The following is a 26,860-nucleotide window of genomic DNA, read 5'->3' on the forward strand; positions in this document are numbered from 1 at the left end:
AAGACCATCTGGTCCAACATTCCCCAAAGCACTATCTGCCTGGGGAAAGAATGACCTGGTGGTCTAACAACTTTAGAAAACAGTCAACCAAGTCCTTTTGCTGCAGGACTTCTCAGAGCCTTTATGTTAATGGACATTGTGACAGTCCAGGAGTGGAATGGATATTTGACTGTAAAACTTTTTTTGAGACAAACCACACTGTGAAAATCCATTTAATTCAAAACCCTTACTTTTCTGATTGAGAAACTGAGAGAACCTTGGAGGTCACCAGTGAGTCAGTGACAATGCTGGAATTAGGACCCGGGTCGCTACTGCTAGAGGAGTGTTTTCAGTTCTGCCCACATCACCTCCACCGTGCTGATGTGATGCTTGGGAGGAAAGGCGTTGAGTCAGAGATTGGGACCCCTGGAGGACTGGTGGATCGGCAGACACTCTGGAACATTCACAATTTCCCCTTCTTCCACACCCATCTTCCTGACCTTCCCTCACGGCCTCTCTCCTTCTCTCCCAGATGGGCGCCCCATTGGGGTGGAGGGCATCCAGGTGCTGGGCACGGGGAACCTCATCATCTCAGACGTGACCGTCCAGCACTCGGGTGTCTATGTCTGTGCAGCCAACAGGCCTGGCACCAGGGTGAGAAGAACAGCCCAGGGCCGGCTGGTGGTGCAAGGTGCGTACCTCCCCACCCCCGGGAGAGGAGGGGGAGGGGCTTCCCCACAGCCGCCTCCTTCTGCCCTGTTCCTTGCCTCATCAACATCCTTACCCCAGGCCCAGGACCCTAGACTCACCCAGTTTCCTATAATTGCCCCTCCCCAGGTCCCCAGGCCAGGCCAAACGGGCAGCTCTCTTCTCTGGCTCGGGAATGGGAGGACATTCTTGGTCATGAGCCCCTGTGTACCCCTTCCAGGTGCCAGCATGACTTCTCCAGTCATTTCTACTTCGTGATCTCAGCGGGTTTCCCACCCCGTGTCTCTCACATGTGTCCCTTGCGCTGCGTGCTGTTTTCATTCACACGTGCGGCACTTTCACGCTCACACCTGCCTGCTCGCTCTCAGCGTGTTTGTCATTTTCACACTCACACCCCAGCTCCCGCCTCACCAAGGGAGGTGGCCTCCACTCCCACAGTTTGCAAGGCCTCTGCAGCTGACTTGGTCCTTCTATCCATCCTCCTGCCCTGGGGCTCAACTGTCCCCATGGACTGGGCTTGAATTTACCGTCTCCAGTTTGCCGTGGCTGCTGCGGCCTCATGGAGAGCCGGGGAAAGCATGGGAGAGAGGGGTATTAGAGACTTAAATGCCTGTGTGTTTAGCATTCCATGTGCTGTTAATCTGTCCAAATGAAAGTGATGGAGCATTTCATTTCTCGGGTGTTAATGGAAACTTGAGGCCTGGGATTGGAGGAGAGCAGAACTGAATGTAGGGGCGAGGGGGGCTGGCACTGAGGCCTCATCCATCTCGCAGTCATTACCGCCTTCGAGGTGCAGCCAAACCTATTAGCACATTTATTTATTTAACAATTTCCTGAACAGGGAGCTCAGCTTGATTGCTTTCGGATACAAATGTCAGTCTTTTAAAGAGTCATTAAAATGGAGTCCTCTCTTGGGTCTGCCTCTGGGGTGGATAGAGGTGGGGCCTGCCCTCATCTCCTGGAGCCCCCGGCCACACCTGGAGGATTTTTCCAGGTGTGTGTGTTGGGGACCCACCCTGTCCTTAGCAGACCTCCATCCCACCCCCTCTTCCCCTTTCCTCATCTCTTCACTCACAGCTGTCTCATCCCTCTCCACCTGACCCTTACTGCTCTTCATGCTTTTCTGTGCTCCCCACCCAGCCCCTGCAGAGTTTGTCCAGCACCCCCAGTCCATTTCCAGGCCAGCTGGGACCACAGCCATGTTCACCTGCCAAGCCCAGGGTGAGCCACCTCCTCACGTCACGTGGTTGAAGAATGGACAGGTGCTGGGGCCAGGAGGCCATGTCAGGCTCAAGAATAACAACAGGCAAGTGTGTGGTGTGTGCTGGGGTTGGGCCTGCAGTGAGTGGCCTGGGCAGGCTGTGCACCTCTCTCTAGGAAAGAACACTAAGTTGAGGTCTGGAGACTTGAGTTTGAGTCTCAGGTCTGCCACTAACCTGCTGGGAGACCTCAGAGGAGTCATTTGTTTTCTAGAGGAGTTCAATGTCTTCATCTCTCAAATGGGGAGACTTGGTGAACCTACAGGGGCACTCTGGGAGGAGAAGGGGACCTGAGACTCTCCCTCCCCCTGCAGCACGCTGACCATTTCTGGAATCGGCCCTGAAGATGAGGCCATCTACCAATGTGTGGCCGAGAACAGTGCTGGCTCCTCACAGGCCAGTGCCAGGCTGACTGTGCTGTGGGCTGAGGGGCTGCCTGGGCCCCCCCTCAATGTGCAGGCAGTCTCTGTATCGTCCACTGAGGTCCGCGTGTCCTGGAATGAGCCCCTGGTCAACACTAAGGAGATCATTGGCTATGTCCTGCACATCAGGAAGGCTGCTGGTGCGTAGGGGCCAAGTGGGCAAGGCTGGCTCTGCACCCCTTCCTCTTATTCACGGTTTCTTGTCTCTTTCAATCCTGCATGTCCTGACCCAGCACCTTCCATTCTTTCTCTCCCCTGCACCCTGGCTGCCCTCATTTCCCCAGTGCCCAGAGGACTCCCTTGTTCCCCTTACACTCCCCTGCCCTACCCTTTGCCTCCCCAGACCCACCCGAGCTGGAGTATCAGGAAGCAGTCAGCAAGAGCACCTTCCAACACCTGGTGAGCGACCTGGAGCCCTCCACTGCCTACAGCTTCTACATCAAGGCCTATACACCACGGGGGGCCAGTTCAGCCTCTGTTCCCACGCTGGCCAGCACCCTAGGCGAAGGTGAGGCCTGGGTGTGGAGTACAAAACCACAGACACTCAGGGTATTAGAGCAGAATCATCATGCACACTTGTTCAGGTTGTTGCTGCACGGGGATGTTTGGCCCTGAGGCTGAGTGGGGCCTGGGTCTACCTGGAGGAAGGTGTGTCCTTTTCTAATTCATGTAAAGGTGCTGTTTGAGTAAGCTAGGGTCAGAGGCCAGAGAGCTGTGAGGCTCTTGAGGGTCTGGGTCACAGGGAGAAGGTGGAAAAAGCCCTCACGTCTTGGCCTCCTGTGCCCTCAGCCCCTGCCCCACCCCTGTTGTCAGTTCGGGTGCTGGGCAGCTCCACCCTGCAGCTGCTATGGGAGCCCTGGCCCCGGCTGGCCCAGCATGAGGGCGGTTTCAAGCTGTTTTACCGCCCAGCAAGCAAGACCTCCTTCACCGGCCCCATCCTGCTCCCTGGAACTGTCTCTTCCTACAACCTCAGCCAGCTCGGTGAGGCGGACACAGTCCCTGCTGGGGGAGCTGGGCAGGGGTACGATGCCTGAGGCCAAGAGGTGGTCACCTCTATTTCCCTGCTGGGACAGAGCCCCCCAGTGGGGGCTGAGTGGTCACTTAGCGGCCCTGCCTTTCCCCCAGACCCCACTGCAGTGTACGAGGTGAAGTTACTTGCCTACAACCAGCATGGGGATGGCAATGCCACGGCTCGCTTTGTGTCTTTGAGGGGAGCATCTGAGAGGACAGGTGAGGGTTGTGGATGAGGTGTGGGGCTAAAGACTGGCACTCAGGAAAGGAGGCCAGGGGCTGAGGGAAGAGGGGCACAGGTACCCAGGGAAAGTAGGAGGGTGGAAGAGTGATAACATAGGCTTAGATTTGAGTTTGAAGTTTGGTTGTGCAACATTCTAGCTGTGTGCCCTTGGCAAAGCTACTTAATCTCTCTGAGCCCCAGTTTTCTCCTCTATAAAAGAGAGACAATAATACTCACTTCGTAGAGCTGCATTGAGGATGTACAGTGTTATTCCCAGTAGCTGGCACATATTGCTCAATAACTAGTACAAAACAAAAAGTTTGAGCTGGAGTCTCTTAGGCAAGCGCAAGGGGTCTGTGGACTTGAAGCTGGGAGTAGCTGAGGGATGAGGAACCCCCAGAGCTTGGGTGCTTCAGACCAGGAGAGCCACAGCTCCCAACCTGCCTCCCTCCCAGCCCTGAGCCCACCGTGTGACTGCCGGAAGGAGGAAGCCACCAACCAGACGTCCACCACAGGCATTGTCATTGGCATCCACATTGGAGTCACCTGCATCATCTTCTGTGTCCTCTTCCTCCTGTTTGGCCAAAGGCGCAGGTGGGTGCTGGGCCAGGGAGACGTGGCTGCACCGACATGGGGTAGGAAGGCCTAAAGAAGGAGGCGCGCGGGGGAGCGGAGCGTTTGGGTTCACTGTCTCTATCCTTTGGTTCTCACTCCCACGTCTCTCCCCCGAACTCTTGGCTCACCCCTTAGGGTCCTCTTATGTAAGGATGTAGAAAACCAGCTGTCCCCTCCTCAGGGACCCCGGGGCCAGAGGGACCCTGGAGTCCTGGCACTGAATGGGGCCGGACGGGGAGAGCGGAGCCAACTAGGCCGAGATGAGAAACATGTGGACATGAAGGAACTGGAGCAGCTGTTCCCTCCGGCCGGGGCAGTGGGCCAGCCAGACCCCAGACCTAACCCCAGACCTGTGGTGAGTGCCCCTACCTTGAGCAAACCTCCTCCTTCAGGCTCTGACCACCTTCCAATCCTGCCCTCCCTTCACCTTGGCCACAAACCTTGGTCATCAGCCTTTGTCAGGCTCCAGGTTTTCTCCAGACACAAAACATGGCCAGTGTATTTCTCTGTGCCTCTGAGTCAGGGAGGCCTGGAGACCCTAAGGCCTGAGTAGGATCGTGTCCAGAGCCTGACCCCCTGGTTGGGGGACTTGTGGGCCTCTGGCCCTCATGCTGATGCCTGTATACTGGCCCATCCCCAGCAGAATCCTGCGGCCCCGACCCTGTGTGAGGAGACCCAGCTCTCCATGCTGCCACTTCAGGGGTTCGGTCTTCTGGAGGAGAGGACGTTGGAGGCCAAGGCTCCCTTCGCAAGCCCCGCAGCTGCCCTGCCACCCCAGGACGTAGGCCCTGGCCATCTCAGTGAAGGACAGGCTACTCAGCCTTCCACAGAACCAGCTGCCCAGTAGCCAGTGTCTGGCAGGCTCTGGACGGGGGAATCCCCCATTCTCAGGTCAAAGGCAAGATTTCTCCTGTCATGTGGGATGCAGATGGATTTCTCTCCTGACTGCCCCTCAGGTTGTCAAGACCTAAAGTAGCCTTGTCAGGGAACCCCCCCACCCAAGGACCTGGAGGGGTCCCTGCAGGAGTCCCTCTTTTAGGCTAATGCCCCCTTACCTCTGCTTGGTACCCACATGACTTGGAACTGAACTAATAAGCTTTCCTTGGAAAAAAAAAAAACACTAAAAAGGAAAAAAAAAAAAGAGAGAGAGAGAGAAAGAGAGAGAGAGAAAGAGAAGAGAGAGGAAGGTGAGTTAGATTCCAAAAATATGCCCCTGCTGTGGCTGGGCCCCTGGCACGGTCACCCTCCACTGACCTTGTTTTCTCAGGATGGATTTTTGCTGTTTTGGTTTTCAGCACCTACCTCAGCCGGAATGAATGTCCTTGGGGGAGTGGGCTCTGGCCTCAGCCCCCTTCCCCCATAGAACCCCAAATGCACTCCTACCTCAAGTCCCTTTATGGGCACCCCTTCCTCTCCCCACATTGTTGTCCAGAGGTTTTTTTAAAAAAAAAACAAAAACAAAAACAAAAACAAAAAAAAACCACTTCCCCGTTTCCAAGTGTGAAAGAAACTGTCTACCTCAAGGCTTACTGGCTCTTGGGCCTGTGTCGTCACTGGATCCTCCCTCCTGGCTCCTCCTCCTGCCCACAGCCCCCTGTCTCTCCCCCAGAGAGGAGGCCAGAGGCTAAGTCACCAAGGGTAGGTCTCTTGGGGCCTGCAGCATTAAAGATGGAATTGGTCAAAGAAAATGTGAAAAAAAGCCAAAAATGAGAGGAAAATTTTTTCCTCGAAATATAAATTGTTGCTCCAAACTAGCCACCTCTCAGCACGCTGCCAGTGCTCTGTCTGGTCTTGTCTGTCCTCTCGCATTTTGACCCTCTCAGTCAACTCAAGCTCCACTGGGATCCCAATGAGCCTCTCCCCGCCTGGGCTTCGGGAGGGTGGGCTGTCGCCTGCCTCCTGTCCTGCCCAGACAAAGAGCCCTGGAGCAGGCCAGTCCCTGGAATGTACTGTGTGTGTGACGGGTGTGTGCGTGTGTAGGGGCCGGGGGTCCCCAGCAGAGGTGTCCCATGGGACACAGCCAGCTTGACCCAACCCCTGGACAGTGGAAACACCACTGTCAGCAGATGTGGCCGGAAGCTATTTTTATACAACGTGTGTTTAAGAATTTTTATGTTCTTGTGACTTCTTGTTTCTCTTTTCTGTTGTATTGTTCTTTGAAATACTTAAAGAAGAAAAAAGAAAACCAAGGAAACAAATACCTATTTTTGGTTACTCTCAGACATTTTTTAAATAGAAGAAAGAAAACTTTTTTTTAAAGGAAAAAATGATAAGTGTATTTCTTAAGTGTGAGATTAGACCCTCAAGTACCTGACCCCCAACCCTCTAGGGGCCCCCACCCCCAAACTTTAGTTAGTTAGCTGAAGAAGGTAGACTTTGTGATGTTTTCATAGAAGACTGGAGTCATGTCCATGTGGACTCGGAAAAGCAGTCCGCCCCTTCTCACAAATGCTGGGCCTGTGCCGAGGGCTCCCCAAAGCTCCCAGACAGTGTCCCCACAGTGGCTTCTCTGTACCCCCATTTACCCTGGAACCTTCTCCTGTGGGAAGGGTCTGAGGGAGATGGGAGGTGGGGGGACACCTGGCCTGACTTCGCCTGACTTTTGTCACATTCCACTCATTTTGACTGAATAAAAGTCCTGTTGCCAAAGTGAACCTCGAGTTTTTTGGTGGCTGTGTCTGGTCCCAGGGGCAGAGGTGAGAGCGCCGGGAGAAAGGGAGCCGGTGGTGTGCCGGGCCATTTTCCCACAGGGTCAGAGTCCGGAATAACAGCAGACTGCTGTGTACCACTTAGCAGGGCACCATGCACGCTAAGTCTTCATGACTGGGGAGGCTTCCTGGGTCCTCACAACCTCCCTGGGAGGTAGGTATTCCAGTTATTATCATCTCCATTTTACAGAAAAGATAAGCCAGTCATGGCAGGATCAGAGTTTGTATCCAGGCTAGGCTACCTGGTTCCAGGGTCTGCCTTTCGACTACAGCTCCATGCCTCCTTAGCTGGCAGTGAGGAATCCTAGACCAGTCCCTCCGCTCTGTAGTGACAATCTACTAACATTGAGTCAGGTGGTGTGCAGGGCTATGTGCTTTTTATGCATTGTCTATGATGAAGGACTGTTTTCCTCCTCATCTTTGAGGAAAATGGAGCTCGGAGTGACTCCAGAGCACAAAATCAGAACCCCTAGCCAGGCCTCTGCATTTCTCCCTGTTCTCTCCTTGGTTCTGGCTCCTGAATCCAGGTGTCTGGGGCTGCCGAGGCTTAGGATAGGCCAAGAGAGACTTAGCTTCAAGGTGGTTGTGCTGACGAAGATCTGGATCAGCAGGCCTCACGCTTAGTGAGAATGTCAATGTCCCCTCTGCTGCTAAATGGAAAGCCAGAGCTCACTGCTGGGAGGCTCTGAAGATCTGGAGGGCTGGGTTCTGTGCCCAGAGGACCTTTTGAAAGGAACAAACCAGGATACTTGTTTGCAAGCTGGGTTCCCTGGCTGTGGCTTAGGAGTCTGGGGGAACTTCTCTGGGAGGCTCCACTCTCCCCGCTCACCCTCACCCAGAGCAGCTCCACTCTTATCTGTCTTATATGTTGGACTCTTCATGAGAGTTCCCTTGAAAACAGGGCTCTGCTCCCAAAAGAACATTGGAAAGGAAAGGTCCTGGCCCGGGGGCCAGGTCAGACCAGAAATGGTGATTGTGCTGTGGATGCTGAACTGAGAAACAACCTGAGGCCACCATGGTACTTGTCCTGCATCTCCAAGGAAGTTGTTGACTTTCCCTGGTTTTCCCAGAGGAAATAACTACCTCACCTTTCTCTGCATGGAACTTGGCAAACACGGGAACTCTTCAACAACTCCAGCAGTCCAAGGGCTGCCTGGGGAGGTGGCGCATTTGTCATCTGTTCAAGCAGACCCTGCAGGAGTAGGAGAGTAGACCACATAACCTCCAGTGCCCCTAAAGGGGCATTCAAGGCCCCTGTCCCTTCCAAGAATCCGGGATACTAGTACCTCTCCCAGGGAGGCATTGGGTAAACATTTAGAAACCACTTAATATGACCCATGTAGATGTATGCAAATTGCACACAAATTACATGCAAGTACAAGCAGGACCTGACACACACGCTCTCTTTGGGCAGAAAGCAGCAGCAGCCAAGGCTTGCAACCTACTCCAATTAGCTACTTGCTCTGTTAAGAGACTACTCCACAACTTAGTGTTTTATCCTAACATTTATTTTGTTCACAACTCTGTAGTTTAGGCTCAGCAGGACAGCTGTCTCTGCTCCACTCGGCAGCAGCCAGGCAGTTTGAAGCCTGGGAGCTGAAATCATCTGAAGGTTCCTGGCTCACATATCTGGTGGCTAACGCTGGTTGACAGCCTCAGCACCTCCGTGTGGCCCGGGCTTCCTCACAGCATGGTGGCTGGGATCCAAGAACAAGTGTCCTGAGAGAGCCAGCTGTAAACTGGCTCAGCCCTAGCCCTAGACATCACACAGTGTCACTTCTGCCATATTCTGTTCATTAGAAGCAAGCCACCAAGGCAGCCATATTCCTGTGGAGGGAATTAGATTCCCCTTTTTGATCAGAGTAGTTAAAGAAGAGTGAGCATGTTTTACCACGAGACCACTGAGGAGGGACAGGTAGAGAACAAATGTCAGCTGTGAGGCTGGGAGAGTGGTGAAAGCTCCCCCAGAGGCCCTGGGGATGATGGGAGGGGACAAGGACACAGCCTGAGAGGCCTGCTGCTGGGGCTGCAGGAGGACAAGGAGTTCTCCTGACGCCTACATTAAACCCTGTTCGTGGGTCTCATCCTGATTATTAGTGATGAATGGTCTGGAGTTCCAGTCCTGAGGCCACAGGGAGGAGGACCAGGCTGCTGTGAACACCTGGAAATGGGCTCCTGTGCTGCCTGCTCTCTCTCCTCAAGCAGTGAGGGGTGGGAGAGCCAAGGGGAGCTGGTGCAAGCCTGAGATTCCCACCTTCCCAGGATGGTAGATGTCAGAATGACAGCACTGGAAGGGACCACTGACCCCTCATGAGAAAGACGAGGCAACTGAGGTCCATGATGGGTAGGAGTTGCTCAAGGTCCCAAGGAAGTTAGAGGTAGAGTCAGTTCTGGAAGTCAGGACAGCCACACCCCACCTGGGCCCTTTCCACTCAGTGGAGCCATTCCACAATCAGAGCCTAGAGGGAGGGAAGAGGGAGAAGAATGGGGTTGGGTAGTAAACGTGGAGGGCAGGTGGACTATTACCTAGAGACTGGGGGTGGGGCAGTGAGGAGAATCACCCTGGGGATCTGGGTTGGAAACAGGAAATGGAGGAGTGGGAGCAACCATTGATGGGGGGGACTGTCCTGAACTCTGGGTTCAGGCCAGAGTCAGGGAAGGGGACATCTAAACCCATGCCTTGCCCACAAAGAGGTATTATAAGGACTGATTCTGAGTTCTGTTGCTCCCCCGGGTCCTCAGGAGCCACCTGGGGCAGGGAGGGAGGCTGAGAGGAGGGAGGAGCCAGGTTGATCTGGAAGGGAAGGGCCTTGCTCCTTGAGCTCAAGAGGGATATATGCTGGACTTGGAGCTCCCAAGCACATGGATGGCCTGTTGGGTCACCCTGTGCCATGTGCCCACCACTGCCGTGATCCAGGGTCTGGCCCTGGCCTCCACTCCAAAATGCCCATAGCCTGGCCAGATTCTGGATTAGGTAAGTTTCTTTGATATGATGCCAAAAGTCTAATCAAAAAAGAAAAATTAGATTATTTAATTTTTCATAATTTTTAATAATTAATTCATCGAAATTAAAAACTTTTGGGCTTCAAATGACATAATCAAGAAAATGCACAGACTACAACAGAATGGGAGAAAATAATTGCCAATCATGTCTCCGATAAGGGGCTTACATCTAGAATATATAAAGAACTTTTAAACTCAAGAATAATAACAACTCAATACTAAAAAGACAAGTAATCCAATTTAAAAATGGGCAAAGGATCTGCATAGACATTCTTTCAAAGAAGACACACAAATGGCCAATAAGTATATGAAAGAAAAAAAGTAAAACCACAGAATTATCACTTCACTCCCACTAGGATGGCTAGAATCAAAAAGTCAGATAATATCAGGTATTGTTGAGAATGTGGAGAAATTGGAACCCTCATAAACTGCTAGTGGGAATGAAAAGTGATACAGCTGCTATGAAAAACGGTCTTTCAGTTCCTTAAAAGTCTGCATATATAGTCACTATATGAGCCATCAGTTCTATTCCTGGGTGTATATTCAAGAAAAATGAAAACATATGTTTACACTAAACTCTGAACACCGATATTCATAATTGCATTGTCTATAATGGATAAAAAGTGGAAACAATTTAAATGTCTATCAGTTGATGAGTGAAGAAACGAAATGTGGCATATCCACACAGTAGGATATTATTTAATAGTTAAATGGATGAACTTTGAAAAACATTATGCTAAGTGAAAGAAGCCAGTCCCAAAGGACCATCTATTGTATAATTTCGTTTATCTGAAATGTCCAGAAGAGGCGAATCTTTAGACTGAAAGAGATTGGTGGTTGCCTGGGGCTGGGGGTCCAGGGGAAAGGTGGAGTGATTACTAATGTGTGCAGGGTTTCTTTTGGGGGCGATGAAAATGTTCTAAAATTGTGGTGATGGTTACACAACTCTGTGAATAGACTAAAAACCATTGAATGACACACACTTTCATGGGTGAATTGTATGGTATGTGAATTACACCTTGATAAAGCTATCATTAAAAAAATACTTGCTGCTAGGACTCAACGAGATCATAATAAGTGAAGTGAGCAGTTTAAGTGTTCAAACGATCTCATTGTCACAGGAAGAGAACCAGGGGTGAGCAGGGCAAAGTGACCCAAAGTGGACAGTGAAGGGCGGGATAAAGTTGAAAGTAAGCTTGAAGAGAACGCTGCACCTGGCCTGGACTCTCTGGAGCTGGGCCGGGGAGCGGGGGAAGCCTCTGGACACAGTATCCAGGCCTGGAAGCGCTGTGCTCCTCAGATAAGGGCTGTGACTGGAGGGCTTTGCTGCCACCCTGTGGAATTATTGAAGATTACAGTTATGGAGACTTAAGGTCTGATCTCTACCCACATCTGATTGAGGCTAGCAGTTAAGATGTGCTCTGCCCCGTAGGAGAGAGACAGACTTAGCCAGCTGACAGTACAAGCTTGAAAAAAAATAATAAATAAATAACTGCAATCTGTCTATATACTTACTTGCATGGATACTAGCAACAAGCTGTGGAAGCAGAAGAAAACGTGATTCACGGAAGTCTAGGATTAAGAAAGGCTCAGAAGAGGACTGGAGAAGGGGGAAAAGCACATCCAAGGCTGAAGACACAGCACGAGCAAAGGCTTGGAGGTGTGAACTGTATGATGAGATCACTGAACAGCCAGGAGACTATCACTTGCTGCATGGGGCCTGGCACTTAGTAGATGCTCAATAAACGTATGAATTAATGGTTACTAGATTTCCAGAGCATATGCTTTTTGCACAGTTGATATATCTTAGGAAAGCTTTATGTGGCTTTCTAGGTGGAAAGGGAACCCAGCAAGAGGGTCAGATAGGCTGGAGCACCCTCAGGAAAGGGAAAGAGCCTTTATAGAGTCCTTAGTGCCCCAATGATAATGACGATACCTCTGTCATTACTTCTTGTGGCATTTGATAGAATGAATACCTCTAACATTACCTGGTCTGAGTCTTCTCACACTCAGCCTTGTACAGGCAGGGCTCAACTCACCGTCATCCTCCCATTTAACAGATGAGGAAACGAGGCCCAGGGAAGTGAGGTGGTGGAGCTGGGGCTTGAGCCAGGGCCTCCTTGTTCTAAGCCCATGCTTTCTGCTGACTTGTTATCTGTGTATTGAGAAGGAGGGGGCAGGGAACTTGGGGACAGGTGAGGAGGGAATGGTCTAAACTGGCTAAAAGAGATTTTATTTTGAATATTGAGGAGAGACCCAGGAATGTCAGACCCCGGAGCAGGAGGGTTGGGCATGTCCTAGAATGCAGGTGGGGTCAGGAAGCTGCCATAGCTCCCCATTGCTCCCAGAGCAGTCCAACGCCTTTGGCCTGGCATTCAAGGCCTCCTCACAAGTGACAATGTTGCCCAGTAATTAAGAGCACTGGTTTGGGTTTCTAATCTCTACTCAGCCATTGTCCAGCTATGTGACCCAGTGGACATCCCTTAATCTCCAGTGCCATTTCCTCATCTATGGATAAAGATAGCAACCACCCCATAGGTTGTTGTGAGCAGTAAACAAGTCATTTATGTAAACTACCTTGTAAAGCGCTCAGGACCACACTTGCTATTATTATTATGTATTATTAATCAGAACAGAGCCTATCATCAACTCCAGTCTGGCTTCTCTGGAACATGCTGTGCGCAGTGGTGCCTCCAGGCCTTTCTGCAAGATGTCCCTTCAGCCTGGAATGATACCATCCCACCATCCTTTCTTTCCAGATCCTTCCAAACATTGCCTCTTCCTGATCCTCTCCAGCTGGAACCACTTCTCCTGCCTTTGCCCTTCCTCTACACTTTGCTTAACCCTCCCATACAGAACAATCTTCTTCCACAGCATAATCACACGGTGTATGTCTGTCGTCTCTGCTCTGAGAACTTTGGATGTGAGTTTCCTAAGGACAGGCCCTGCGTCTTGTGTCTTTATGACCCACCAGTGCTGTCATGGAGCAGCACTAAATGCTGAAAAAGTGCTTGTGGAAAGAAAGCAGGAAAGCAAAGAAGGAGGGAGAAAAGGAGCGAGGAAGAAGGATGAAGAGAAAGGAGAGACGAAGGGTGAATTCAAGATGACATCAAGAGAGACGTTAAGAGAAACCAGCTCTGGCTCCACTGATGCAACAACTCTGGAGAAAAAAACATGGCCGCTGGAGACTGGGTGATCGCACCTCTTCCGTGGGTCTTAATTTCGTTCCTTCGGCCACAGCATTGAAGCAGCCTTTGAAAACCTCACCATGGCTCTGGACTTGCTATGTAGCCCCTCTGAAGCTCAATTTCCTCATCTGTAATAGAGATAATCATGGTACTTATCTAATTGGGTTGTTATGAGGATCAAATGAGAAAATAACTGGAAAATCCTGGGCACCTGGTCCGTAGCAAGAACCCGGTATATGCTATTATGATGGTGATGGTTCAATGACTCTAAGAATTCCAGACATGTCCGAATAAAGGGCTGAACACTGCCCGGGGGGGCGGGGCGGAGGGGGGTGCTTTCTAAGCTTGGAGAGATGCCTATTGTCCTAGTACCCGGCCCAGTGGTCACACAGAGGTCACACAGTGTTTTCTCCTGGGCCTTCCCACCCGTCCCCTCAACGAAATACACAATGAAGACTCCTGATTGCTTGATTAAAGAAAGCGGATACACAATTAATTTCAATTTTAGACCCACCCCCAACCACCTTTCAAAAAGAATTGCACACCCTATTCCAATTTACACACTGAACCAACATGGAATTTTCCAGCGGGTTCTGAAGGCTTTGAAGTGACCAGACCAGACTATTGATTTATTTCCAACTAACCTCTCTCTTTGAACCCAGAAGGGTCAAGGTTAATTATATAATAAAACTGTGCCCAGCTGCCTCCTCTGAGGGGGTAGGGAGCCCCCAGACCTTTCCGAGCCAGCTAGCGGTAGATCGTATTTCTGATCCTTTCCCCGAGTTCATTTCCTTCATCAGGGCCCATTAAGAAGAAGGGAAAAAAAAAAAACAACCAACCCCCTCATTTCCTCCCTGAGAGATAAATTTTAATTTGCTGGAAGCCAACAAAGGGGATCTAAGCCATATTCCAGGCTACACCCCGTGGTTGAGAAATCTTGCTGGGAGCACCTATTCTGGAGCAGGCTGGGAAACAGGGTAGGATAGGTATGGGGGTAGTAAAGGGAAGCAAAGGGAGGCAGACCCCCAAGTCTACCTCATCCACACAGGGAGAAGAAGCCCCCAGAGGGGTTGACTCTGCAGCAGCTTCCAGCATGGCTGGTCCTGGAAGCCTTCCTTGCTAACTGAAGTGAGTTAGTTAACCTACTGGCCACAGTTTCTCCTGTGTGTACACGTTCAGTCAGCCCTCAATAGCCACATGAAGTAATCCCTCTTTCCTGGATGATGAAACAGGCTCCTAGTGTTAACAAAACTGGTTCCAGTTATCACAGGTAGGAAGTGGCAGGCCAGGATTAGAACCCAAGCTTCTGTTCTTCTTGTTACACAATAAATTCTCTTCCCTACTTCCTCCCTCCCCAGGAAAACATTGTAAATGTTCTTTTTATTTCCATCATCAAAAGAAGAAAAAAGATTCAAAACTATTAACTAATATATAGTCCATTATCCAATGTCCCCAATTGTTCCAACAATATCCACCTCAACTGTGTCTCCTAGATCCTGGATCCAACTAAAACTCACCTACTGTCTGGTTGTCATGGCTCTTTACTCTCCCCTGTTCCAGCACGGCAACAGCCTTCCCTGTTTTGACTGCCAATGACATTTCTGAAGGAACAGGTTCAGCTGTCCTGCGGAGTGATTCACATTGTAGCTTTGTCTCATGTTTCCTTCTGACTAGAGAGTCAAATAATATTTTTGCCATAAACAGTTCACACATAATGCTGTGTCCTTTTTAGGGCATCACATCTGGAGACCCACGATACCAGATGGGAAGAGACCCAAGATTTTCTAGCTCAAAGGTGGAAGCTTGTCCTTGACCTCCTGGAGGCTTCTCGCTATGGAGGGAAGGAATGTGAATGGTTCTGCATGGGGGTGCTGTTAGCCTTAGCCACAGACTGTACCCTAAAACCTTAGGAGGAAGTCCACCCAACACCACCTGAGGTGCATTTTCCCATTTTTTCTCCCTATGTGTACATCAAGGCCCAGTACCCACCTCCGCCTCCGTGAGGCCTTTGTGACTCTGAGGCAGAATCAGTTTCCTTTATTTCCCTCCTCTCTGTTTCCACAACCCTTTCTTTCTGCCTCGCTGCATGGTTTGTCTCAACGTAGTAGAGGTCATTGTGGAGCTCTTACTGCCCCCATGCGTCCAGGCCCCAGCCCAGTGCCCACTATAGAATGTTCTCCATAAATATTGGCCTAATAAGTTGTAACCCAAAGTTACCCAGTCTGCCTTGTGATCAATCTCAGTTTTACATTTGAAAGAAAAGTCCACCGTCCAAAAACGAATTGAAAAGCTGTTTAAGTCTTTGCTAAATAGCCTGGAAGAGATGCTGGAGGATGAATTATATTACGTCATACACCAAAGAGTCTTGAATATTCTCTTTGCCTATCTTTCTCCTTATCAGCCCTTGGCTTCTCCTTCACCTCCAAACCTGTCCTCTTTCTCTCCCCAACTCCAGTTTATACTGTAAATTCTCTCATTCTTGCCCAAATCTCTCCTCCCTCTGGATCCATATGATTTTCCAAGTAGCTCTATGCCTTTAATTTTTTTTTTTTAAATTTAAGTCAAACAAGCAATACATAAAAACATTCTCCTTGTTTAAAAAATAAATGTAAAAAGTTAGAAGTCCCCTCTCAACCTCTCAACCTCTCCAAATCCAGTCCCTTCTCAGGGGTGATTGTTGCTATCAGCTTATGGTGTCCTTCCAGGCCTTTTCTATGTAATGATAGGCTTCCATATGTACCAAAGTCAAATATATGGTCTACTAAATAATGCCATTTACATTTCCAAAATGTTTCCCGTTTTCAGTGCTGCGATGGACATCCTGCCACCACTGCCCTGTGCTCATCGGTGTGTGCTTCTGCAGAGTGCAAACAAGAGGATTTGCTGGGCCTCACCAGGGGCATGCACATGGACTCTAACCCAGCCCACCAAATGATCCTCCCCAAGCGACCGAGCATTCTTACTCTCTGTCAGTAGTCTATGAGAGGACCGGGACTGTGCTGGTCTTGCACAGGCAGCTTCTGTCTCTCCCAAGGCTGCTCTGAGAGGATCCCAGGAGCTTTGCCCATTGATAAACACCTGGTTCGATCTCAACAGTCTTCGCTGATTTAGAAATGATTTAATAGCTTCTCTTGTACAGCACAGACTAAGGGCCAAGCACACATGTTCACACACTTAACACTAAACCTATGAGGTAGATACTACTATCATCATGCCTGCCTCACAAAGTAATCGAGGCATAGAGAAGTTAAGTAACTTGCTCAAGGTCACACAGCTAGGAAGTGGAAAAGCTGGGATGAGAACCCAGGTGGTGTGGGCCCATGAGTGGTAACACACTGCCTTTCAAGCTTTAATGTGGGCATACCTCCCCCGCCATTAGGCACATGTGTTTGTTTTCCAAAACACTATTTTTATTCTGTTATTTTACTTGAATCTCTTTGAGGGAAAGGAAGGCCCAATTTAGAGTTGGGAAAACTGGGGCTCAGAGAGAGCTCACCCAGGGTCACAGCATAACAGGGACAGATTTCATCTTAAGAGGAAATAGGAAGGAAAAGAAATGCCATGTCCACAATTTAATGCTCTTATCAGACTACGGTGTCAGCCCAACCCCTTTTAAATGAAGATGTCAAAGGAAAAGCTCCCCCAGGCCTGTCTCCCCTTCCCTCTCTCCGATCTTTGTGTCTCTATTTCCTTATCTCCCTCACCTAGTCAGGCATCCATTCAGCCTTTCAACAAACAGTTCGTGAATCCAGGAGGTGCCGGGCTCAATGGTCAATGCTGGGGATACAGATGCGAATGTTGGCGTTCTCCCCTGGGAGAGCCAGGACCAAGTCAACTCCTATCATCTGCTTGCTGTCTGTTCATCCACCCTTCTCACTCTGGCTTTCCCCTCCCCCACCCCAGTCAGAGACAAGAGCCCCTTTTCAGTCTGCCTCCATCGCCCTATGGCAGATAGTGGAGAAGGATTAAGACTAATGAAACACGAGCAAATGGGAACCAGCAGTGGAGACTCAGAGCAGCACATTTGCAGAGGAAAGCCCGCATTCCTATGCCTGCTGCCTGCTCTGGAAAACCAGGCTATAGTCCCATGGGTTCAGCTTACCCAGAGGGGCTGACACATCTGGCCTAGCAGGATGCCCCACATGCAGTGTCACAGACAGACCCCAAGAAATGGTAGCTGGTGACTTAGGGCAGGGTAGTGGGCAGGTCCCTAGACCCGGTAGTGCTGTGTAGCATGCAGCACTTGGGATGAGTGTATTTCTGCATGTGGATGTGTGTGTGCATGCATGATTGTGGGTGCGCATGTATGCCCATGAGAGTGCAAGCATGTCTGTAAGAGTGTGCATGTGTGTGTCCAGCTTAGCCATCTTGGTGTAACCATGCAGCGTTGTTTTGGCCCTGCTGCATCTTTCATCCCAACAGGGAGAGTGTCTCAGTCAGACCTGGTGGGATCAGCTGTGTAACTGGAGGCACTGCAGTTCTGATCACAGGTAGTGCTCATTTGTTTCCAACACACTCCTATTTCTGCTCCCCTGAGCTGAGCATCATAAAACGTCAGAGCCAGGTGGGAAATCTGGAGATTACCCAACTTGGGCCCTCCCCTGACACATGAGGAGATCAAACCCCAGAGTGGATACTCACAGCCAGAGGAGGCGACCCAGCCAGTTAGTGGCACAGCTGGGATGAGGACCCGCATCCCCCCCACCAAGTTCATACTTTTGCCACAGCTCCACTGCCTGGACTTTAGTCTGTCTCACGGGCCGCAAATAATAAACCAATGGCTCCAGGCTGGGGCTGAGAACACTCAGCGCTGGAGGTGTCCAGGAGGCAGGAGCTGCTTCAGTGTGTCCACGCTGGCCCTTCCTCACCACCCCCTCCTTCTTGAGCCAGCATTAGACCTGCTCTGGAAGCGAGCACTCTGGTGTCCTCGTGCTGATCAGAACTCTAGCTGGTGGTCAGAAATGCTTCTGATTAATTACAAATAGGGAATGAATAAATGCTTACTTGATAAATGCAGTAGGAAAAATTCTTTCAATATGTGGGGTTCATGAGAAAAAAATGACAAATGGTGTCTTTACTTTCTTTGTAGTTTTTTTATTGATGAAAGTCTTGGGAATGTCTATGGAATGAATAAATGAAGGCTGACAGTATGACAGAGCCTGGGAGAGATTGAACTGGAGTAGCTTTTGGTCTCTTCATTAAAAAAGAAAGGAAAAAAAAAGGTCAGAGTCCTCTGCATCACCTCAGGAGGTAAATTACCTTTGAGGAAATGAAGAGGCTTCTCTATGACAGGAAGAGGGCTCCCCCAGACAACAACCCAATTGTTTTGGAAAGGGGGTGTAATTAGAATTCCCATATGTTCTGGAGACCATCCTGGGACCACCCTTGGAAAGACTGGATGGGAAAGGGATCTTGTAGGGCCAGAAGGCCTCTTAAAGGATAGGCAGCTGGCACTTGCTGATGTAGGATCTTAGGGAGGGCTGGGAGCAGTGGTTCTGGGCTGTGAGGTGACACTCCCCGCAACAAACAGGGCTGATTTGGGCCCTGAGGAATCTGAATACATGGGGCTGGCTTCTCAGCTCTGCTGCCGGCTAAGCATGAGGGAGGGATCACTTCACCCTCTAAAGACACCCAAAGTGAAGTGCCATAACTGAGTGGAGGTTCCTGTCCTTAGCATCTTTGAGTGGTGTTTGCATGTGACATGATGTAGCCAAAGCAGCATCCACAGTTCTGGCTGCAGGAACTAGCTGGGCAGTGGGGCTTCGGTGTGGAAGGCACAAGTTACCTCAGGCTTCCAAAGTCTGGAGCAAATGCACATGCATGCATGTGTGTGTGTGTGTGTGTGAAATCTGGGTTCTTGTCTTATTTGCCCTCTCCATTCTGGAACAGGTCACACGTGTTACTGAAGACATAGGGAAGGGCTCTGCAGGAGGCCTCTGAGTTACTTTCTAGCTTTGGAAGATTAAAACAATATCTTATTTTGCATATCACTTTTAAACATTTCCCTCTTATCTGCTGTTGCTATACCCTGTGAGGCAGGCAGGAAGAGACTTAACCTCCAGTTTCTCTTGAGACCACTTAATGAAAGGTTGTCTTCCTCCAGCTGCTCCCTTCCACAGGTCCTGGGACCTACTAATTCCATGGCCAGGGGCTATACAGGAAAGATAAGACTGAGGCTGCAGGGAGCATCTAGTCTGGTTGGAAAGCCATGACATGGGGATAAGGATAACATCCAGCAGAACATGAGAAACTAGGTGTGGTGACTTAAAATATCTGTGATGGGGACTTAGGGTTAGTCTAGATCTTATCCTTTTCCAAATAACTTTAAAAATCAGCTTGTTAAGTGCCACAGAAATTCCTCTCGAAACAATAGAAAAAGTACAAAGTTAACAGAGTATATTGAAAATATAAGCAAAACATAGTGATTTAAAAAAATATGCTTGGACGTGGTTGCATAGTGTAGTGGTTAGCATGTCTGCTTTACACGCAGAAGGTCCTGGGTTCACACCCCAGTGCAGCCATGGTCCACAGTCTATGGCCATGCCACCCTGAACAGGCCTGATGCATTATGATCTTGGAAGCTAAGTAGGGTCTGGCCTGGTTAGTGCTTGGATGGGAGACCGCCTAGGAAGACCAGGTGCTGTAGGCATAAATAATAATAATAAATTTTAAAAATATGCTAGAGAGGATCAAACTCCAAATTTGGTTTCTTGAAAAAGAAAACTAATAAAATTGACAACCCTGACAAGATTTATAAGATCATAAAAAGGGAAGGCATAAATAAATATCGGGAATGAAAAAAAGGACATAATTATAGGTACAGTAGAGACCTAAATGATAGAGAATATTATAAACAACTGTGTGCCAGTAAATTTTAAAACTGTAGAAAATGTACATATATGTACATGTAATATAATGTTTGAAAAAAGAGGAAATACTTTTATGCTCATGTTATGAGTTTCATATTCTTAATAAGACAAGGACATAAAATTCTTTTTAAAGGCCAATCCCGCTAGGGAATTTAAATATAAAAATCTAATCACAATATTAGTAAATTGAATCCAACAATGTTTAAAAATATAACATGATCACATTGGGTTTTGCAATGGACTGAAAGTTCATTTGTGTCCCCCCAAACTGAGAGAAAGTAATTGCACCATATAATCAACAAAGAATCATTATGTAAGGTCTGGAGTCTAGAGGTTGTGTTAAAAACTCAGGCTTGAACATTGCCTGTCTGAGGTGTTCAGCTTATATGGTCTTTACAAGGTGGGATCCTTATTCTAATTGGTCCCTGCAGTTGGGGGCTTATTGAGGGCAGTTGTGGTTGACGTTTTTGTGGTTTTGGGTGTTCCCATTACGTGCCAGTTGACGATACTGTCATGGCTTTCATGGAATCCATTTTGTAAAGTCCCCAAAGTCCTCAATTCTTTATGCTGTATGCAAAATATTTCACAGAAGAGAAACCATGAATGGCCAAAAAATATTTTTAAAAAATTTTCGAAAAGATGTTCAACCTCATTAGAAATTAGAAAAATGTACATTAAAACCACTGTAAGATATCTTTTCATAATTACCAGATGGACAAAAATTAAAGTCAGCATATCAAAGGCCAGTGAGGATGAGAAGCAGAGGAAATACACAGAGGCCATTGGTGAAAGTGTAAATGGATACACTAGTTTTGGGGAAAAAATTATTATAAACTGAGATGCAGTGATTCCATTACACACTTTAGGAAAACAAAATCTTGCACATGCTCACTGTGAGGAACATCATTCTAATAACCATAATTGGGGGGTAATGGTGGTGAAGACCTCCACGAAAGGAGAATGGATCCACAAACTGTGGTCTATTTACACACTGTAATATTACAGAGCTGTGCTGCCCAATACTGTAGTTAGTTACAAGTGCCTGTTGAGCCCTTGAAATGCGGCTAGTCCTAATTGTACCAAGTGTAAAACACACTAGTTAGAAGATTTAGTACGAAAAAAGATAATGTAAAACACTTTCAGAATCTTTTATATTAATTACATCTTGAAATAATTGGATTAAATAAAATACACTAAAATCAACTTCACCCGCTTTTCTTTTGCTTAACTTGATTTTAAAAAGTTTAAAAAACCCGTTTTTACCTGACAGTGCTGCGTTGAAAAGGAACAAACCATATGTACAGGTAGCGAAACGCACAAACCTTCGGAACAGCTTTTGGTAAAAAAAGCAAGACCTAAAAGAGAGCCTACTACTATGTACCATTACAAGATCATGTTGGATCAGTAAGTTTCTTAACACTCCACGCGCAACATTGCGATGACAAGCCATTACCACAGCAAGTAGAAAAATACTAAACAAGCCATACCGCAGATTTGTGATGCAACTTCAAAGCGAAAAGCGTTATATACAATTCGATCTCTTTTTTAAACTTCATAAGTAGCCTTGCCGGAACAAGGCCTCAAAAAATTGGGTTAAGACTCAGAGTTGTTCCTCTCCACGGAAATCTTTAGTAAAAGGCGAAAGATTTATACGATCTGAAGAGAAACCAGAGTATGAACCCGTTTCCTATAACTCACACCTCGGGTAAAAGAAACTCCTTGTGCGCTGACGGTGGCTAGATAACGCCAAGAATCAGTGCAGGAATAAAAATTCCCAGGTTATTCTGTAATTAAAATCCTAACTATTAGAAAATATAAGTGGAAGAAAAATTTAAGTTTTGTCGTTTTAAACTTGTACTTGGTGCAGTGCACTGTGGGTATGCAAATCAGGCGAGTTGCTTTTGCCATTAGGGAAATATCTTAGTATTCACACGGTACCTTGCGTCACCGTTAGGGGGCGAAGCGGAGATTGGCTGGCTGAGACCTAAACGCCGTCCTGATCAGAGACGAGTTTTATGTTTTATGCATTTATACATCGGAGTTTGATTTCTGTTAATTAAAAACTTTGCTGTTAAATTGAAAAAGAATTAGAAAGTAAGTGATTAATCTAAAATTCAGGGCGGTAGTTCCTTCCTTCGATAGGGAGTGAGAAGTGTGACTAGGGAAGGACACACAGGGGTTTTCAAAGTCCGACAATTTTCTTAAGCTGCGTGGTGGACGCACGAGTGTTTGGTTTGTTGTTTTTTCACACGTGCACCTCCAGAGTATACACTTTTGAATAGTCTGCATTTTTGTCTGCCGTTTGAAAAAAGTCCCTGGCAGTGTCCTGTTTAAATCTGGAGTTTGCATGCTGGGTTTCAGGTTTCCTTCCCCACCTGATGCCACTGTTTGGGATGAAATCTTGTATTCTATTTTCAGACCTCGCGTTTCCTTATCCTGTACTTTTAAAATGTGCTGTTCGCTCCTCTGAGGCTCTCTGCTACCAGATCCTATCAGCCTACACCGACTCCTCCAACCGTGGTAACTGAACAACCTTGGGAAAGGAAGTTGCAGCTCTTCCCCGCCCCCAGCTGCTTGTGTAAACAGTCCGCTTCCCAAGTTTGACACCTCTGAGCTGGCATGTTTGTTTTTCATTTTGCTGGTTCTTTAGCTAACAAGTATTCATATTTGACACGTATTTGATTTAAATTTTTCAAATACTGTATATTTAAAAAATATCTTTACTGCATATAATTCACGTGCCACGCAATTTACCCACTGAAAGTGTATAATTCAATGGTTTTCAGTATATTCACAGAATTATACAATCATCACCACAATCTAATTTTGGAACATTTTTGTCACTCCCCAAAAGAAACAATTCATTAGCAGTTACCCCCCGCCCCCCAAGACTCTGGCAGCCACTAATGTGCTTTCTGTCTCTAAAGTGCCTATTCTGGACATTTCATATATAGTCATTTCTCAGTATCTGCTGAAGATTGGTTCTGGGACCCCCGTGGATACCAAAATCTCTGCATGCTTAAGTTCCATATATAAAATGTCATAGTATTTGCACATAACCTACAGACATCTATATACTTAATTATTTATAATTTTTATTAAATTTATTGGGGTGACATTGGTTAATAAAATTACATAGGTTTCAAGTGTACAATTTAAAAATACATTATCTGTATATTGCATTGCATGATCACCACCCAAAGTCAAATCTCCTTCTGTGACCATATATTTCTTCCCCTTTACCCTTATTTACTCCTCTCTTTTCCCCTTTCCCTCCGATAACCACTAAACTGTTGTCTGTGTCTATGAGTTTTTGGTTTTTGTCTTGTTCGTTTGTTGCTTTCAGTTTTATATCCCACATATGAGTGAAATCATATGGTTCTCAACTTTTTCTGTCTGACTTATTTTGCTTAGCATGGTAATCTCAAGATCCATCCATGTTGTCACAAATGGCAGTATTTCATCTTTTCTTAATGTACCACATCTTTATTCAATCATTTATCGAAGGACTATATACTTTAAATCATATCTACATTACTTATAATACCTAATACAGTGTAAATGCCATGCAAATAATTGTTATACTGATAGTTTAGGGAATAATGACAAGAAAGAAGTTTGTACAGTACATGTCCAGTATAAATGCAACCATTGCAGGTCTAACTACAAAGTACACCAAGAACAATGTAACATTCCCCCCCACCCCCAAATATATTCCATCAGTGGTTGGTTGGCCAATTTAAATGGAAGCAGATAACCTATAGCCTTTTGTGACTGGCCTTTTTCACTTAGCATAATGTTTGCAAGGTTCATCCATGCAAACACATGTTTTGATACTCTTTTGGGTGGTTGCTACATTTCACAATGCAATGGAAAGTTAGAGACCCAGGGAGATGAAAAGTTCCTGCCCTATGCTAATAACTATACCTCACAGGGCTTGGCCAGGGGATAAAGCACTGATATATGTTTAAACAGATGCAAAGAAAGAATATTCTGTGCATTGTAAATATTCATACTCTCAGTTATTTTATTACTTTTAAATGTAAACAATGGTAAATACCCAAGAGAGTTGATACTTACCGTCGTAATTTTTTTATTTTAATTTTTAACATAATTCCTTTTGTTCTTGAACTTGTTTTTCCACTTCCACTTACAAATATATTTTTATACCTGAAAGTGTTTTATTGATTACTCAATCATACTTTTGATGACAAAATAAGTACATTGAATTTTAAAACTTTTTCCACATCCTTTGACCTTAAAGTTCTATGCATTAATGTTTTTCTCTTGGGCTGATTTATTATTACAATTATTAGTAATACATGCTTTATGAATTCACTATAAATATATTATAAATTTTGATGATTATTAAACATAAAAGTGTCATGTTATTGGAACTGATTTCTTAATTAGATGGATACATATTACTTATTGCTAGAAGAGAGAGGGTTTAGTTCCAATGTTATTTTTTTTTTCACTTTCTAGCTGTAACCTAAGACACCTCGTTCCCATAAATCAGTAGATGGAAGGAGTTTCAACAATGTCACTCACTATCATATAATAAACAACCAGGTGACAACTGGATTAAGTCTTCCTTAAATTCTGTTGGAAAAAAATTCTGTTGAAAATCTTTTAATTTACAAAAGAATTTATTGTCCAGACTCATTGACTTCTTCAGAATGGATACAACTATTTTAAATTGACATTTGTTGGGAGATTTGAATGTTTCTCTATCCTCCAGCATTGCACCTGGGTGAGGTTTAGGGTGGACAACAGGAAGACCTTTATTTTGTGAAGTGGGAGAAGCGCAATTAGCAGAAGGAAGGCAAGAAAGAAGATCTCCGAAAGTCAAGCACTCACCTGGCCACCTCTCCTTTATGCTGGAACCAAAGTCAGCTGTCCTGTGTCAGTGAGAGTGGTTCAGTGATTTTTGCCTTGGGTGTGGATGTTGGGAGCTTCTTGGCCTAGGGTAGCAGCAATAAAAATAATTGTGTTTTGTGCTGTCCAAAATGGCAACTGCTACTCACATGTGACTACCGAGCACTTGAAATGTGACTAGTGTGTCTAAGGAACTGAATTTTTAATTTTATTTAATTTTAATTAAATTCAAATAGTCAACATGGCTAGTGGCTACCACATCGGACAGAACAGAACTAGGGATTCAGCAATGTCCTGGGCTTGGTTTTTCACTTGACCAGGGGACTGTACTGTTGAGTTTTGTCTCGCCGGGGGAGGAGATGGGAGTCTAGTCTTTTCTCTTCTAAAGTTAGGTCAAAGCATCCCTCATCCCTAACCCCCATCCCCATTCCGTTACAGAGAACCCCAAGGGAAAATCTTGAGACATCTGAGACCAAAATCTTAAAGCAATGTGAAGATTCCTGGGACTGAAAGGAAGCATGGATGGCAATCCCAGATCCACCTTCTGCCTTTGTGACCTGCAGCACTCTAAGCATCCATTTCTCCTGAGTTTAAATGAATTCTTTTGTCCTGGCTGTCAGCCTTGGAGGGAAACAACCCAAGAAAGAGACAATGGGCAGGAGTTATTGTCCAAGGAGAGACAAGCAAGCTGAGCCTGTCAGTCAGGACAAAAGCAGTCCAGGGAACTCTGAGTTGTAAATGGTCAACAGAGCACATAGAGTGGCTTCCCACATGGGATGGTTATGAGGATGAAACTCAGAGATGAAGGTGGCTGTGATGATCTACTTTGTGTCAACCTGCCTAAGGGATGCCCAGATAGCTGGTAAAACATTATTTCTAGATGTATCTGTGAGGGTATTTCTGGAAGAGATTAGTATTTGAATCAGTAGAGTAAGTGAAGATCACCCTAACCAATGTGGTGGGCATCATCAATCCATGGAGGGCCCAAATAGAACAAAAAGGCAGAGGAAGAGTGAATTTACCCTCTCTGTGTGAGCTGGGACATTCATCTCCTGTCCTAGGACTTCGGCACTCCTGGTTCTTGGGCCTTAGATCCAGACTTACATCATTGGCGACTCTGGTTCTCAAGTTTTTGAATTTGGACTAGAACTACATCACAGGTTTCCCTGGGCCTCCAGCACCAAGATAGCAGATCATGGGACCTCTCAACCTCCATAATTGCATGAGCCAGTCCTTCATAATAAATCTATGTATTCATATATAACCTGTTGGTTCTGTTTCTCTGGGGGACCCTGACTAATACAGTGGCCCTCCTATTAAATTCTCTGAGGAAGGAAGGGGGACAAAGAAAGAAAAGCAAGAAAATGATTACCTTGGAAAGTCAGGTTGGTGTCTGACTCTTTGGGTTAGAGAAGGGATTGCAGTGAGAAAGGGGCAAGGGCGAGTGTGCTGACAGGGTCTTGGAGTCTGGTTACCCACAAGGCGTTTGGTAAGCACACTGCATATTCAGAACCCTTCAGGTGCAGAAGAATTACAAATCTTTTCCAATATAACTAGCATTAAATGCTGAAGACTCATCCTAAGCAAAGAAAATAAACTAGAACTGAGCAACGACTCCAACAAATAACAGCTCATAGAAAGGAAAGAGTTGTTAAGAAAGTGCACTAAGTCTTTTATTTAAATAAGATTAGCTCTGCCAAAGCAAGGCCTAAAGTTGGGGGAAAATTATGTAAAACATCTCAATAATTATTTATACTAAGGACATCCAGATATTATAACATTTGGATCTATCAGATTAAACTGTATTAAAATCAATTTTACCTGTTTCTCTTATTTAATGGGGCTTCTATAAAATTCAGAATTCCATCTGTACCTCGAGTTAAGTTTGTATTGGAGAGAGCCACAATGAAAACGAGCCAACTATGGAGAGCAGAATATGTGAATATGAACAACTGTGTGAACAGGGAGTATGAACGCCAGAGTATACGCTATTATAT

General features: G+C 46.7%; 1 protein-coding gene, 1 long non-coding RNA gene and 1 other non-coding gene across 3 annotated transcripts in view; 1 reads left to right on the forward strand and 2 right to left on the reverse strand.

Moving 5' to 3' along the window:
* The window catches only part of IGDCC3 (immunoglobulin superfamily DCC subclass member 3), a 38,234-nt gene extending 32,910 nt beyond the window's left edge, over positions 1-5,324 (forward strand). Inside the window, exons 6-14 of the mRNA XM_039865550.1 lie at positions 512-670; positions 1,828-1,993; positions 2,261-2,508; positions 2,712-2,876; positions 3,158-3,349; positions 3,494-3,598; positions 4,058-4,196; positions 4,353-4,572; positions 4,861-5,324. Of these exons, the coding sequence (XP_039721484.1) occupies positions 512-670; positions 1,828-1,993; positions 2,261-2,508; positions 2,712-2,876; positions 3,158-3,349; positions 3,494-3,598; positions 4,058-4,196; positions 4,353-4,572; positions 4,861-5,064 (1,598 nt within the window). The 3' untranslated portion in view covers positions 5,065-5,324. The remainder of the gene's footprint in view (positions 1-511; positions 671-1,827; positions 1,994-2,260; positions 2,509-2,711; positions 2,877-3,157; positions 3,350-3,493; positions 3,599-4,057; positions 4,197-4,352; positions 4,573-4,860) is intronic.
* Positions 5,325-7,240: 1,916 nt separating this feature from the next.
* Positions 7,241-11,261, reverse strand: LOC120604509 (uncharacterized). Its single transcript, XR_005653364.1, has 4 exons — positions 11,143-11,261; positions 9,231-9,384; positions 8,014-8,117; positions 7,241-7,648 (listed from the first exon to the last, which is right to left on the reverse strand). It is a non-coding gene; the product is annotated as an uncharacterized LOC120604509 (long non-coding RNA).
* Positions 11,262-21,545: 10,284 nt separating this feature from the next.
* LOC120604752 (U5 spliceosomal RNA) lies at positions 21,546-21,661 on the reverse strand. Its single transcript, XR_005653403.1, has one exon. It is a non-coding gene; the product is annotated as a U5 spliceosomal RNA (small nuclear RNA).
* Positions 21,662-26,860: the final 5,199 nt, after the last annotated feature.

This window comes from Pteropus medius, unplaced genomic scaffold (assembly GCF_902729225.1).
Source record: "Pteropus medius unplaced genomic scaffold, Ma_sr-lr_union100, whole genome shotgun sequence".
Taxonomy (NCBI): Eukaryota; Metazoa; Chordata; class Mammalia; order Chiroptera; family Pteropodidae; genus Pteropus; species Pteropus medius.